Source organism: Mytilus trossulus, chromosome 10, assembly GCF_036588685.1.
Source record: "Mytilus trossulus isolate FHL-02 chromosome 10, PNRI_Mtr1.1.1.hap1, whole genome shotgun sequence".
Lineage (NCBI taxonomy): Eukaryota > Metazoa > Mollusca > Bivalvia > Mytilida > Mytilidae > Mytilus > Mytilus trossulus.
The window spans coordinates 17279602-17296297 of record NC_086382.1 but is presented as its reverse complement, the minus strand read 5'-3'; the positions used below and the strand labels follow the sequence as shown (position 1 = coordinate 17296297).

At 33.0% G+C, this 16696-nt stretch overlaps 1 protein-coding gene across 8 annotated transcripts in view; it reads right to left on the bottom strand.

The window, feature by feature from the left end:
* The window catches only part of LOC134686962 (DNA polymerase zeta catalytic subunit-like), a 193362-nt gene that overhangs the window by 69568 nt on the left and 107098 nt on the right, over nt 1-16696 (bottom strand). For all 8 annotated transcript variants that reach the window (XR_010101708.1, XM_063546850.1, XM_063546847.1 and 5 more), the window contains 6 exons: nt 10634-16358; nt 4858-4897; nt 3408-4361; nt 1992-2111; nt 598-1148; nt 58-173 (listed from right to left, as the gene is read on the bottom strand). Coding sequence is in view for 7 of the 8 variants with exons in the window: in XM_063546850.1 (XP_063402920.1) it covers nt 58-173; nt 598-1148; nt 1992-2111; nt 3408-4361; nt 4858-4897; nt 10634-16358 (7506 nt within the window). In the remaining variant the exon portion in view is untranslated. The remainder of the gene's footprint in view (nt 1-57; nt 174-597; nt 1149-1991; nt 2112-3407; nt 4362-4857; nt 4898-10633; nt 16359-16696) is intronic.

The following is a 16696-nucleotide window of genomic DNA, read 5'->3' as shown; positions in this document are numbered from 1 at the left end:
AACCGTCACTTTAACATTGATCACTGATCCATGAAATGAGGATGCGGTCAAAATTACCTGGTATCCTAGATATCTGTGAACAAAGATCAATACCAACTTGAGCTGCTCTCTGCAATAAATATCCCCAAGATGTTTTTTGTATTTCATAACCAACTAACAAGTCTGGATCCAATCTGTAAAATAATTTCAATAATAAACTGTTTACACAGAGGTATGTCTCTCCTTTTATTTTGTTAGAATGGTGTAAATGTTGCAATTAAAATTCCTATAGTTTAACCTGTAAATCATAGAAAAGATTTAAAGATCAATGAGTCATGACTGAGGGTCAGGGACAAATACTCTCTATGGAAAAGAACAATGCAAAGCTGTTGAAACTGTATATCAAATATCCCAGATTTTCCATTTGAAATTAATCTTAAATAAGACCTTATCACAATGAACAACATGAAAGGTGCCTAGAGAAGACACTGCTCACACATATGAACCAATTTGTGACAGATTGTTGTGGTCATATTAAATTCCTTTATTTTAAATTTAAATTGTACCAGGTTAAATAAAATTAAAATAGTGACACATGTACCGGTATGATAATATTACCTTGTTATCAGATCCTTAAATGCATTAAAAAGACCAATCTCTGTTTCTACATATGCAACCTGCAAATTGTCATCAATCCCTGACTTCTGGAGTAATGTTTGATTTAAATGTACACCAGAAAATGAAGTGTATTTTTGCAGTTTTGATGATAACTGGTCACTTTTTACAGTATCCTTAAGACATGGTGTCCTATCTGTTGTATCTGTTGAAGTTGAAGGCTTGAAGGACTCTGATACAAGTGTAGAACCCGTTGTATCTGATGAAGTTGAAGGCTTGTGGGACTCTGATACAGGTGATGAACCCGTTGAAGTTGATGGATTTTGATTGTTGCATGTCAACAGATGTGCTGACTGTTTACTCTTTTCTCTTGATTCTTCCTGAATCTTGGTAGATTCTGCATCAACCACTATAACCCCTGTTATGTCTGTATCATTCATATCATTATGTATAGTGTAGAAAACAGCCTTTATGGCATCTACTTCTGGATCTGAAAGTAGGTCCCCTCTACTGTCTGCTAATAGTTCCATACTTAATACTGTCATATTCTGTACCTAAAAGACACCAACAATATTTTTTGACTGTTAATTGGGAGATTTTTTTGTTACTTTAATTTTGGCAATAATGACACACAAAAAACATGCATCAATTTGAGATCAGGATCAAGGACAAGATTACACAATAAATGGGGAATGTGTTCATGGGACACAGATGATGATCCTACTTATAAAAGGACATAACTAAAAAAATGTAGTGTGTTTTGTTGTAATTAAATTGTGCATAAATTTCATAACATTTGGTTAAGGCAAACTAAACTAGGAACAGAAAGAATTTGTCATTTGTAAAGGGGCATAACTCTAGAATGGTAAAACTAATCCCACCAAAATTCAAAATTGATCTTTGTTTTGTGGTAACTAGAATATTGTATAATATAACATTTGGTTGAGGCAAGCTACGGTAAAGTTAGAGAACGGAAACTAAGAAAATCCGCATTTTTTTCCATTTGTAAAACTTCTTAACTCTAGAACGGTATAAGTGACTCCACCAAAATTCAAACTTGATTTGTGATTAGTGATATTAAGCATTGTGGATAAGTTTCATAACATTTGGTTATAGCAAACTCAAGTTAGAAAATAGAAACCTGATCTATTGATGTTGTTGTATTTCATTGTTTATTTTTCTACAAAACACAGCCGAAAAAGTCCTGTGTGTGATAAGTTTGTTATACTGTTCACTACTCATACCAAACGGACCATAGAGGATGAATCAGCATTCCAACTCATCCCTATGAATTTTACTAACCCTCTAAGGATCTGTAGGGGAGTCAGTAGGGAACTATTATAATTTCTACTTGTTAAATGTACCCTAATTAATTTAGATATAAATTGAAAACCTACCTCATGGAGTGCTTTAGCATCATGAAAATTTTGTTGGCTTATCTGGAATCCAAATGAATTTTTAGGTGTAGGTCCATCTATCTGGGAAACATTTCTTTTCTGTACAGGTGTGGAATATTGCTAGAAGAACACAAATCAAATTAACTAGTTTAGAGCCTGTGTCGCTCACCTTGGTCTATGTGCATATTAAACAAAGGACACAGATGGATTCAGGACAAAATTGTGATGGTGATGTGTTTGTAGATCTTACTTTACTGAACATACTTGCTACTTACAATTTTCTCTATCTATAAAAAACTTTGCCCTTCAGATACAGAGGAAAATATTTTGTGAAAAAGTTAAAAAACATTAACAACTTGTGAAAAATTGACTATAAAGAGCAATAACTCCTTAAGGGGTCAACTGACCATTTTGATCATGTTGACTTATTTTTAGATCTTACTTTGCTGAACATTATTGCTGTTTACAGTTTATCTCTAGCTATAATAATATTCAAGATTATTACCAGAAACAGCAAAATTTCCTTAAAATTACCAATTCAGGGCAGCAACCCAACAACCGGTTGTCCAATTCATCTGAATATTTCAGAGAAGATAGATCTTAACCTGATAAACAATTTTATACCTTGTCAGATTTCCTCTAAATGCTTTGGTTTCAGATTTATAAGCCAAAATCTACATTTTACCCCTATATTCTATTTTTAGCCATGGTGCCCATCTTGGTTGGTTGGCCGGGTCACACCACACATTTTTTAAACTAGATACCCCAATGATGATTTCGGCCAAGTTTGGTTAAATTTGGCCCAGTAGTTTCAGAGGAGAAGATTTTTGTAAGAGTTAAGGACGATGGAAAACAATGACGGACGAAGGACGCCAAGTGATTGGAAAAGCTCACTTGGCCCTTAGGGCAAGTTGAGCTTAAAATGAAAAATCATTGTATGGTCTCATTTTCCAGGCAATCGCTAAGCAATACAATGAACAATTGACTGTCTCAAACAAGTGAACTGTTGATACGCCTGGGTCCCCTGCCCGAATACTTGACAATAAACAGAAAGTTATTGATTGATGAATCTGAAAACCCATTACATGGTATAGCTGACTTATTTAAACCCAAAAACCAACTTTCAGAAATCCTTGTAATGTGGTTCCTGAGAAAAATGCGACAAAATATTGCATGGGATGGACAAACTTTGGGATGGATCGATGGACAGACTGACAAACAAACATACCAAGGACAAGGATAAAACAATATCCCTCCCCCCCCCCAACTTTTAGTTGCAAGAGCATAAACAATATTAGCTTACAAATTTAATACAAACAATAGCTTTAACGTCAGTGAAAAAGTAGTTGAGGTTCTTGAAGAAAAATCAATGTGTATTTCAGTCTTAAAACAATTGAAATGTTTTTCTATACATACCTGTAATTCAATTGACAATTCTCCCTTCCTGCTATTAACAGCCTCTAGTCTGGACAAAGGAGCCTCTTTCTTTAAATGGTTTATTGGTGTACAAGCAGGCAATACAAGATTATTATTTCGAACTTTTGTCAGCGGTGTACTGTGTAGTGTCTGCTGACTAGACAATAATGAACTAGTGAGTAATCCAGGCTGAGATGAGAAAAGTCTGTTTTGTAATCTGTGATTGATATTTCTATTGGACGGTGTAACACCAGGTGGGGAGGGGCCTATTACATCATCCGCAGTATCATCCCTAGAACTTTCACGTAATATGTCTTTGATATTTCGATTGGAAGGTGTAACACCAGGTGGGGAGGGGCCTATGACATCATCCTCAGTATCATCCCTAGAAGTTTCACGTAATATGTGTTTGATATTTCTATTGGACGGTGTAACATCAGGCGGGGAGGGGCCTATGACATCATCTTCAGTATCATCCCTAGAAATGTCACAAATCAGGCTATTTTCATCAATGTTGGATTTCATCTCATTTACACATGTTCTACTAGCTTTTGAAGATGAAGACATTTTTTCACTATATTGGCCATTGAAGCTAACACTCTTATTTGGCTTTACGGAATAAAATTTTTGTTGAAACTTTTGTATACACTTAAATTCAATCTGCTCTTGTTTTTTTATATCAATTTTTTTTCTTTCTTTCACAGAGCTATGTTTATAAATCTGTCTACTATTCTTCCAATATCTTATAGTTTTACATAAAGGCGCAGGTTTACAAGGTGTGATGATAACATGAGCATCTTCTACTATTGAAAACTGCAGTTGTCTGTCCCTGTCTATTTTATCAAGTATATCTTTAGAGTTAACAAAGTCGACACCTGCTGAACAAATAATGCCTCTCCATTTTGCTATATTGTCACTCCCAAAATCACTGCTAAACTCAGCTAACTCAGACAACTGAAAGAAATTGTTTTGATAATAATAAACATGCATGTTATATCAAATCTGCACAGAAATGTAAGTAATATAGTAATACCTCTATAATATGAGAGTCTGTAAGATCAAACAAGAATGTACATGTTGATCAAGATACCCACTTATAGCTTAAAGTATCAGAAAAAAGGAAGTAGATCTGAGTATCTCCCAGAAATCCAAAGAGCATATACATAATAACTCATTTCTATGTTGAAAATGGAATATTTAGAAGACATTTAATCAGAAGTTATAACAAGAGCACACATACTGAAATGTCTTGCCTGCTTCACTTTATGATCAAATTCATGTTGAAAGTCTATAAATATGAAAGCTTTACTATAAGCATCACATAAACTTAACCTGACCTATGATCCACATAAATGAGGTTAAGATCAAAAGAACCATGTCTACCATCTAAAGTACCTGGAATATTGTCAAATTATCTAAATATCCCTATTGGGCATTGATTACTACTTACCTGAGTTGATTCAATGCTTAGTTTTCTCCCTCCTAGTTCTCTGCAAAAAAAGACCGAATATCAAAATGTTACTAAATTTGTTCAACTGAGTAAAAAACTTTATTATAGTTTAAATAAGAATATTAAAATAAATGCAAGAATAAAATGGAAAGTATCTCAATTGTTTGTAAATAACTGAAATATTTAGGTCTTTCCCTCAAAAGTATGTTATTTTAAAAAAAAATTAAATTCCAATTTAATTCCTTGTTCAACAGACCAGTCCGCACATTTTTTTTTTCAAAACAGAAAACAAATATTTTATATATATATTCCTTCCTCCTGCATCCATCATAAGTTGTGTCTATTTTCCATACTTTTTTTTTTACATTGGTGTCCTTTCTTTTTACTTACATTTCCCTGCAAAATCATGCTGATTTTTGTTGTTAGAATAAAATAAACAGAACTTCTGAGGAAGTGTTACTGAATATTATTTGCCGGCGGAACAAATCTATCTAAACCCACTACATGTCTATGCATCTGTCCTGAGCCTGTTGTTCAGTAGTTGTCATTTGAAAAAAACTTTGAATGACAAAATGATTTTATATCCCTTTCTGTGTGATGTTTACATTCTGATGTCAAAAGCACAACTCTAGTAAGTTGATGTGAATCTTGCACAGGACTTCAAAAATTTTCAATCCTCTATTGATTAATTTAAAATATATATATATATGTAAGCAATGAACGTGGTTGTTAAATTTGATAGATGCTTTTTTGTGCTTCTTTGTGAAATATTTTTAGTTCTTTTCTTTTGGTTCTAATTGAGGTTGTGAGAGTGATGACTGCCTATTTGACAACTTTACCTATTATGTATGTTTTGTTCATGCTTCATTTTAAATATAATGGAATTTGATCTGACTGTCATACAAGTGAGAGGTTAAGCGCTACAACACCAGGTTCAATCCACAATTTTTCTACATTTGAAAATGTCTGTTCCAAGTCAAGAGCACAACAGTTGTTGTCTATTCCTTTGATGTGTTTTATCATTTGATTTTGCTAATTGATAAGGGACTTTCTGAATTTTCCTCTAGGTTCAGTATTTTTGTGAATTTACTTTTTGTTGGTGTGGTTCATAGGTATTTCTCCATTTGTATATAGGTGTCAGACTACCAATTACTCCCTCCAATTTAGAACATGTGTAAAAGAAGCCCTGCTCTGACAGAAAATAGTGCTTTTGATGTCCTTGTTTACTTACATTTAGCCAACAAATTTGCAGAAATGAAATTTTTGGTGAAATAGAAATATATTTAGACCATTTTGAGCCAAATTTTACTTGTCTTATATTTTGCATTAAAAATAAATGGGCTCCATAGTATACTAATTGAAGATTTTGGATTACCTCTAGATTTGTTGAAAGTCATTTTTTTCTTAGAAGGCTTTAAAGGTATGTAGAAAATTTGCATGTAGAAAGCCAATACATGTACAATTCAGGATAGACCTAGTTCCAATGAAGTTAAACTTAAAATCAAAAATTAAAAAGCTGTGAAAATTGCAAAATTTGGTTGCACAGATAGGGATTTTTTATTTGGTGCTCTGACACCTTTAGCTTAGATCATTGGTTTTCCTGTTTAAATTATTTTACACTAATAATTTCGGGATCATTTACAGCTTGCTGTTAGGTCTGGGCCAAAACCCTGTGCTAAAGACCATACTATGACCTGTGATTGTATTAACTTTAAATACATCTATATCAGAACAACCCTCCAAATAAAAAGTCTCTTATAGCGAACCAAATGTAAGTTTTCCACAGAGTCGTCTGCTCTTTACCAAGGTATTTAAACTTTTGCAAGTTTACCTGTCCCATTGAATCAATACAATAGCTATTGTTCTTGGTGAAGTTTATTCACTTGGACATTTAAATTTCTTCTAGCAGAAATCTATCACTCATTGATTAATTTGCTTGACCAAAAAAATATCTTCTTTGTTGATTGAAATACATGTATAAACTCACATAAACTGCATGTGATACAGTATTTATTCAATATCAATAACATATATTCAATCTGTTCAATATAAGCACTGATTTAATTATAAAAAGTTTATTTCTGATTTTTTTTAAGTACTGCATGCATTTATGTTTCAAAGAATCTGCATGTTTTTCATGGTTCTTCAGTTATAAAGAATACATTTATGAAGACCTTTATTTAAACATTTTCATTTTAAGTTTTTATTAGTGAACAGACTAAAAAATAGCTAATTTTAATAGGTAAAATGTTGAAATTTGATCAGAAATCAACTTTTAATTTTTAAATCAGTGTTTCTATCAAACAAATTGAAAATGTGTTATTGATTGAATAAATACAACATCATATGCAGTTTTATAAATACTTATTTGTACATATATTTCCAGCATTGTCAGTTCAATTTTTTGTTCAGGTAAATTAATCAATGAGTGATATATTTCTCCTAGAAGAAATTTAAAGGTCCCAGTGAATAAACTATACAGAGAACAATACCTGTTGTATCTGTTAGATGGGACAATAGAACTTACAAAAGTTTAAATGGACAGGTAACTTGCAGGTGAATCTGTGGAAAACTGTGATAGGCTACGCAATAAATAATGGACTGTCCTTCAGCCAAGGGGTCATTTTACTGTTGTAGAAATAAAAGAGAAAATAAATTGAAAAGAGGGAAAAATTCATCATATTTGCAACTTTTCTAGTGTTTTGTGGTAATAAGCAATATATAAGTGTCATAACATTTGATTAAAGGGGCACTAGCAAACTATTAAAATTATAAAATAAACATTTTACAGGCCATGGTGTTAATAAGATTTAGCTTCTTATTGTGTGAATTGTAGCAATGACACCATCTAATTAAATTTCAAGTTGACCTTAAATGATCATATAAGCGATGTAAACATAAACATAAATATAAACAGATTAAGCAACTCGTAAAGTTGGATTTTTAAAGGTCTACTAAATTTTGTATTATAGATTAAAATTTATGTTTATCGTCGTTTTTTCCCAGATAAGAATGATTTTTAGTGGATTGAATCAGTCAATAAAATTATTTACCTTTGTTTCACTTTCAATGTTGACATTCTTTTCCTTTAAATAACTGCACACAGACAATGTATGTGTTATTCTATCTCTTTCTACAGGGTTAAATTGGAGTTCACATTAATACAGGTTTAATGAGGTCGACTTATTCACTTGCAAGTGAATAATTCATTATCAATTTTTATTAGCTTAATTTGACAAAATTGAACCATTTTAGAAACAAAATTATTATTTTCCTATTTCACTTTCATTAATGATTGAACCAAAAAAATCATACCGTAGATTTTTTTTATACATCTCGTAACTCAAGTTTGGGAATGGAAACCAATTATGGGTCGTATGAACATAGACAGATAAGGGAAAAACTTTGAACAACAAACCATGAAAATGAGCCCTACCAGTTGTTCACTGATCCTTGAAATGTTAAACAAGATACCCTTAGGAACATTCAGTTAAAATTTGAAAGTATTTAGCCCAGTTATTTCGAGAGAAGATTCTTGAAAAAGTTAAAAAAACCAATGACAGACAAGGACTACAGATGACTAGTGGAAATAATCACTACTGACAGCTATGTCAAAACCAATAAAACTAATAAATCAACTATAGACACATAAATATGGTTGCCAGTCCCCATACAATTCCGAAAAAGACAATCTGAAGGACAGCAAAATTGCTTATTAATTCTAAGTTTCTGGAACATGATCTTTTCGGCAGGATATAGAAATGGTCCATAAACTGAGATAGTCTGATAGTAATGCAACTTTATACAATATATATTTGATCTGTCAAAAGCAATTCTTTTCAGAATGACTGAAGCCAAAAACTTAACATTAAAAACTGCTTATTATCCTTCCAATCATCCAATAAACTAAATATAGTTGACCTATTGCTTATAATTTTTAAGGACTTAACCAAGAGAACATTGACCAATAAATCATGCAAATGAGGTCAAAGTCAGATGGACCATGCCAGGCAGACATTTTCAGCTTACAATCCTTGCATACAAAAAAAATAGTTGACCTTTTGCTAAAAGAATTAGAAAAAAAGATAAAACTAAAAAAAAACCAAACTTAACCAAGAGAATCTTGACAACTGAACCATGAAAATGAGGTCAAGGTCAGATGACACATGACAGTTGGACATGTTCACCTTACAATCATTTGATAGACCAAATATAGTAGACTTATTGCATACAGTAATAGAAAAACAGAACAAACCACAAAAACTTAACTATAGCCATTTAACCATGAAAATGAGGTCAATGTCAGATGACACATGCTAGTTGGACATGTACGTCTTACAATGCTTCCATACACAAAATATACCAGACCTATTGGCCACAGACCACAATTAATTCCTCTATCAGTTCTTTATAACCTTTTTCATCATGAAAAAAATTGCACCATGCACTTTTGTTAAATTTTTTGTGTGTGTAATGTATAGTCCTAGTCCAAATATATATCCAAAATTCAGAAAGATTGAAGCAATCACTTTTACAAATTTAGCCAATACACATCCATACCCCTATTGGCAAGTCAAGAGATGTTCCGAAAACTGTAAATATCACCTTTTTGCACTTGGCCTAATCACTCATTCCATATCAAAATCAGTTAAAATACAACATCCAAAAATTTATTTGACCTCTCTTCTTTCATTTCCACCCAAAAAGATTTAAGAAATGAGTGAGGAAAGGAAAGAAAAAAAAATAAGGAAAAATACACTCTAATTAATAGGAACTATATTCGTGGACAACGAAAAGCGGGGTCATTAATTGTGGTCTTGGGCCTATTGCATATAGTAGCTGAGATATGGCCTTGACCACCAAAACTTAACCTTGCTCACTGATACATGAAGTGAGGTTGCGGTCAAGTAAAAACTGTCTGACAGGCATGCTGACCTTGCAATGAACGCACATACCAAATATAATCATCCTATTATCAAAATAAGACAGAGATCATGGAGATTAACATTACACCAAATCTTAACTTTTTTTTCAAGTAGTCATTGAACCATGAAAATAAGGTCAAGGACAATGGACATATGGCTAAGGGAAACTTCATCACATAAGGCATCTATATACAAAGTATGAAGTATCCAGTGATCAATGTATACAGAAGGATTGTGCCTGATATTCATTTGATGAAATCATAATCTTTCAAACAGTTTAATTGAAGTCTGGAGCTGGCATGTCAGTTAACTGCTAGTAGTCTGTTGTTATTTATGTATAATTGTCATTTTGTTTATTTTCTTTGGTTACATTTTCTGACATCAGACTCGGACTTCTCTTGAATTGAATTTTAATTGTACGTATTGTTATGCGTTTACTTTTCTACATTAGCTAGAGGTATAGGGGGAGGGTTGAGATCTCATAAACATGTTTAACTCCGCCACAGTTTTGTGCCTGTCTCAAGTCAGGAGCCTCTGGTCTTTTGTTAGTCTTTTATTATTTTAATTTTAGTTTCTTATTTAGTATATATTTGAATAGGGGCCAGCTGAAGGACGCCTCCGGGTGCGGGGAATTTCTCGTTACATTGAAGACCTGTTGGTGACCTTCTGCTGTTGTTTTTTCTATGGTCAGGTTGTTGTCTCTTTGATACATTCCCCATTTCCATTCTCAATTTTATGTAAAAAGTTAACAGATTCATGTTGATTGTTTATTTTAAAAACTGCTGATTGCAATAGCTCACACGATCTATTCTGTCAATATAAGCTAATAATCAATATTAACATTGACTTACTTCGGTTTTTCTGGAATATCATCAGGATTACTACAAAATGCGTTTTGGTTGTTTGCCTGATTTAAGTTCAGTTTTATGGCTGTATCAGTCACATGTTTTTTAGATGGAGGTAATAATTTAGATGTATAAACTTTGTCATCACTTGCACAAATCAAGTTATGTTGAACAGGCTCACAAACATAATCCTTAGCTGGCAGGGATTCAGTTTCCTTCAAATATACTGGATTAATATTGACTTTATCATTTGTTAAATGTTTTGACATAGAAATCTCCATAACTTTATCTCCAACTTGATTTTCACCAGACTTTAATAACTGCACATTATTAATCTTGTCTGCTGTTATGCTGAGAGTTGGCTCACTAAGGCTGTCAAGATCACCATATTTTGAATTACAAGATGAAACTTCTGTTGGATTTATGTGTGATTTCACTATATGATTTTTTTCATTTCTACATGAACCATATTTTGGATATTGTGAGATAGTTTGTGGCTCTAAATCTGGTGGTGAATTTTCTTGTTCTGTTTTGATATTTTGCTTTTCCCTCTTATACTTTTCAATTTCGTCTTCTGACAAACGATTAAGCTTCACAACAGCTTTCTTACAGCAGTCAGTTTTTGAAAAATGTTGGTCATCAAAGTTTGAAAATCCATCAATGTTACATTTTTCTGTCAACAATCTCTCTGAATTGTCAATATCACATAAATAACTTAGTTCTGATGTTTCCATTTCCAAGTTAGAAAATTCCTTTTTATTACAATATTCAGAACTTGATATACTTTGAGATAACCCTTCCGGAGAAAATGGTTGAGGAGGCAAGCTATCTAAACTGTCAGTTTCTGGGGAGGAATAGAGAGCCATTTTTGAAAGGACATCTTCGAACTCCGAATCAGTTTCGCCAAGATCAACTTCATTTGATGATTTTTTCTCTGTTAAATTAGCCAATGTTGCTTCATGAAGCAGTGATAGTCCCAATATTTTTATTTTGTTATTTTTACTTGCATGTTTCGCCTGGTTTTTTCTTTTTGTCTTCTTACTCAGAAAGGCAACTTGAAGCTTACGGTTCATACTAAGTGAATATTTCCTCTTGCATGTTGGGTAAGGTTTTCTAATGCAGTCAATTGTTAAACCTTGATAATAACCACATGAACTTTTCTGTTCAGAGCTGCTTACACCATTTTCTTTTTCAAGGGAAAAAAAGTCAAAATGATGGAGAGAGTCATCATTTGATGATTCTGAAGAAACATTGGATAAGTCAGGACTTTTTACTGTTTTCTGCCATTTAGCAGGTCCATATGTAACAGTTAGATTTTCCAGCAATTTTCGTTTTTTATAACCATTTCCAGGCTTTGATGTGAAAGAATCCAAACATTTCAAGGAATTTTGGTCAAGACATTTTTCTGATGCAACAAATTCTTTATCTTCTACAAAGCCTGTTATTAGACTTTTATCTGTTTTAGTGTTTGCACCAGTTATTCCTGTTTTTCCCACATAATGATTCAAATCTTTATTTTTTTTTCCAAAATCGCTTTTTATATTAAGAATTTCACCAGTTAAACTTTCGTCTTTCAAGATTATACTTTCATCCCCTATTTCAGAATCAATGACAGCAGTAGGACTTTTCAACATTGACTTCTTGTTATATTCAGGACAACAATCGTTTGAAGCTACATTTGTTGCTATAAAATCTTTACTTGAACCAATTTTCTGATGCTCAGAGTTTCCACTTGTATTTAAAAGGCTATGAGTTGGAAACATCATATTTGCACTCAAATTCCCTGAATTATATTTCACAGAAGCAAAACAATTACTATTTTTTAAAAATGTCTTCACTGAGTTCTCACATAATTGACTATCATTTTTTGAGAGATTTGTTTCCAGCAAGCTTGAATCACATTTTCCTGATGAAAAGTTTTGCCCAATAGGACTACAGTTATTGTACAACATCAGATTATCTAATCCTGAATTTTCAACAAGCTCCTTTTCTTCAAAATTTAAATTTACTTGATGACTCTGGTTTAGGGAAGTACTTTTTAAAACTTTTGTTTCCTCATGCGACACATTTTTATTATAATTTCCATTGTTTTCCAAACTATTGGAACTGAGATATTGCACTGATTGTCGATCATTCCACTGATCAGAAGAACCTGTAACAGTCTGAGGTAGATTTATGGTATTTTCTTCGTCATTATCTTGAATAACGGTTGTTAACAAAGCATTTTCAATAATTGATGTAAGTGTTACTTTTTGAATACTATGACAATCCTTGGATGATGCTGATAAAGTCTGTGCGGGAGGAGCAATCATTGGTTCACGATAAATATTTGCCATATTCACCAGAGATTTATGTTTCTTTGAGATCAAGTTATCTTTCTTATTAGAAACATTTATCTCATTCACAAATTTAACATCCTGAGTTTTTATATCATATGGTGATTTCATTTTATAATTTTGAACACATTTTTGATAGAAAAGGCTTTTTTGTTTTTGGTTGTTTTCAGCTTTTCTCAACAGCTCTTCCAATGAGGCTTTAATACCAGATTTATCAATGTCTGTTTGGGAGAGTTTTTTAACTTTTACAATTCCTCTGCCGATTTTCAACAAACTGTATCTTCGTGCATCCATAGGGTGCATTCTTACAACACTGATGTCATGCTTCAATTCCTTCTCGTTTTTAAACTTCAGTTTTTTGTAAAAAGGCGTTGGAAGATGGAATGTAAATGAGTATGCCCGATTGGGTGTAAGTGGTTTCTTTGATTTCACACCACAATGCTGTTTCATTTGCTGAATTGAATTTGTTCTTGTCCCCTGTTGTACCTTTTTCTCAAATGTGAAACTATTTGACCTCTTAATAGCTGCTTTTTGTTTTTTGACATTTTTACTAGATTCTGACCATGTGTGGTTTAGATCCAAGGGATGTTGATATTTTTCATGTAAATGCATCTTATTTTGCTCTTTTAATGTATTAGAGTTAAAATTGTCATAATGTAAAGATCCACTATATGATAAACTCCTTCCTAGTCCAACATGATTAGGTGGCTTACCACCAAACTGGCTAGGTGATTTATAAACACAAAATTGATTTGGTGACTTGCTACCATCATAAAGACAAGACAATTTAGGATGACTAAAGTCACTTGATGATTCAGTATCATCATTGTGAGCTGGTGATTTTTGCCAGGAGTAACTGGAAGATTCACTGGTATTACATACACTATTTGTGTCAGAAACAGAAAAGGGATCGAAATTATTCAAATCTTGACTGTGTACAGGACTTTTATAATGATATCCAAAGCTTGATTCGTGATTAACATTCTTGACAAGAGTCTCTAGACTAGATAAAGTATTTTTTCTCTCACTTCCTTGAGTTTTATCCATTCTAACAGAGCTTTCACAATGTGTTTGTGGTTGAGATAATGCTCTTTGAGTAGATGATAATTGTGATGAATGGAGAAACTGATCAGTACTTTCATTTGTAGACTGTACATAAACTTCTGAAGCATTGTCCGTTTTATTACAAGATGATCCCATAATTGTATCATCGTTTCCATACAATAGTAACCTTTCTAAGGTAGATGGCTCATTTTTTGAGTGAAAGTTTTTACAACTTTTACCTTCATTTTTCATTGTAGCTTTTTTTTTTATATTTTCATGCATGCTAGGCATAATTGTAGATGCTGAAGGAATTCTTTGTAGTTTTTGTCTTATATTGGTTGACCTTGATATTTCCTTGGCCTTTGGATTTTGTTGCATAGGTTGCATCCCTGAATGTTTATATAAGTAGCCAATGTTATGTGGCGCTTTGTGAGTTTGGTGAATGACTGACATATCCTGTTTTTTCTTCAAATCCTCTGTAATAGATCTCTGTAAAGAATTATTGATTGACTGATCTTTGCTTTCCACTGGATGAAAAGAGGAAGTTTGATTAAATTCAGTCAAATTTTTCTTCTGCCGCCTGTTTTGCTCAACATGTATGTTATTACTGGGTAAACATGAATGTTCATTGGATGACTGTCCTATATATTGATGGCACTTTGGAATTAATTCAGTATATGGCTTTGACTTATAATTCGTAGTGTTTTCAGACAGCTGTGAATTTTTGAAACAAATACCATCTTCTGAATTATCTTGTTTTGAAAGATGTTCATCTTCTGTCAATAACTGGTGAAAACTCTTCTCCTGAAAATGATTAACATTGCTCCCACTGTGCTGCTGTGTCAAGCTTGAGGATGACACGTTACTCCTGCTATGCTGGTGTGTCAAGCTTGACGATGACACATTACTCCCACTATGCTGGTGTGTCAAGCTTGATGATGACACATTACTCCTACTGTGCTGGTGTGTCAAGTTTGATGATGACACATTACTCCCACTATGCTGGTGTGTCAAGCTTGATGACACATTCCTCCCACTATGCTGGTGTGTCAATCTTGATGACACATTCCTAACAGTTGAAGATGTCTGTTTCATATTTCTATGAGAATATTCGTGCAAATTGTCAAATGAATTCCTATGACTTTGCATGTAAAATTGACCATTTGAGGACACTGGCAATGTATACTGAATGTTTTGCACCTTGAGTTGGTCGTTCATTGGTAATACTTGAGAAGTCGGCATATTAACTAATGCATTAGTTGCTGAAAACCGTTGATCTGACTGATTATTTTGATTGTTACAATTTGTCAAATGTTCTTCTGTGATTAGAGATGGCACAATAGATCCAGACTGAGCGTGTTGATATGACTTAGGTAACAATAAAGTTTGCAGATTCACTGGTGTAAACAGATTATTTTCCGAAGACTTCTGCATTTGCTGCTGCTCTTGTCCAATTTTATATGATGGTGTATGAGGCATTTGGTGATTCCCGTTTTGGCTTCCATTATAGTGAGATCCTGGCAAAGTTTTCTGAGAACCAGAATTCACCTGGTAACCAGTCTGCAATAATTTATTCACAACTGGCTGAGAAACAGATTGCACATTTGATGTAGCAGGATATTGTGATGAGTGCCCTTTAATATTGTCATACGGATTAACATTTGACATATGAAAATGTGATTGGCGCAATAAATCATTCAAAGATGGCATGTTTCTATGATAATTATTATTAGATTGTAGCATCTGCTCTTGAACTGATCCTATTTCCTTGTTTCCTTGTAAACTATCCTGAGAATAATGATGCACAGTAAAGTTATCTTTTTCTGGCGAAGGGGACATCCTGAAAAGTGACTGAGCATTGATTCCTAGATTGTCTTCATGAACGGGTGATTTGATACAACTACCAGGATTACTTGTTGGCATTTGACTACTATGTACGGTTGATTGTTTACATCTACGGTTACTATCATGTGCTGATGTGTGCAATATCTTGCTATAATTGCCATTGTTACCAAGTCTGCTTTGGGATGAATTCATTTGGTTAATTGAATGCAAATTGACATTGCCTTTATGAATGTCATTTCCAGTTTGATGAGATGAAACTATGTTACCGAAATTATCAAAACCATGTCCTGAGTAGACAGAGTTGTCTTCCCTATATCTTTTCCTATAAGAAACTGTAGCTGGAATTGTTTCGTTTTGAGACTGTGATGATATTTGGTCTGTATTTTCGTTTTGACTATTTGATCCAAGAGATGGTGAGTCCGAATTGTTTTCCATGTTTCCAGCTGTTGGTACCTGGTTAGAAACAAATGGTTTCTGAAGATTTTTCTCTGTTTTTGTTTCTTTTCCTGAAATAAATAATAAAAAACAACATTCAATCATGATAACATTAACATTTACCCAAATGTTTAAACAAAGGTTCCACGAAACCTTGTTTTAAATTTATTGCATCTTCGCCTTGCTAAAATTTATCAACAAGAAAAATAGCTTTGACTCAAAAAGAGTTTCATTCATATACAGATCTTTAGTTTTCAAGATAGATATCAAATTAGATTGGCTTTTATTACATACATGTCCCAGACAAAACTAACTTTCAAAATTATTTCCAAGGTCATTCAACAAGAGCAAGACACAAAACAAGAGGCTTCTAAGAGACTAAATTGTCAAAAATATACCTTGAAATAAT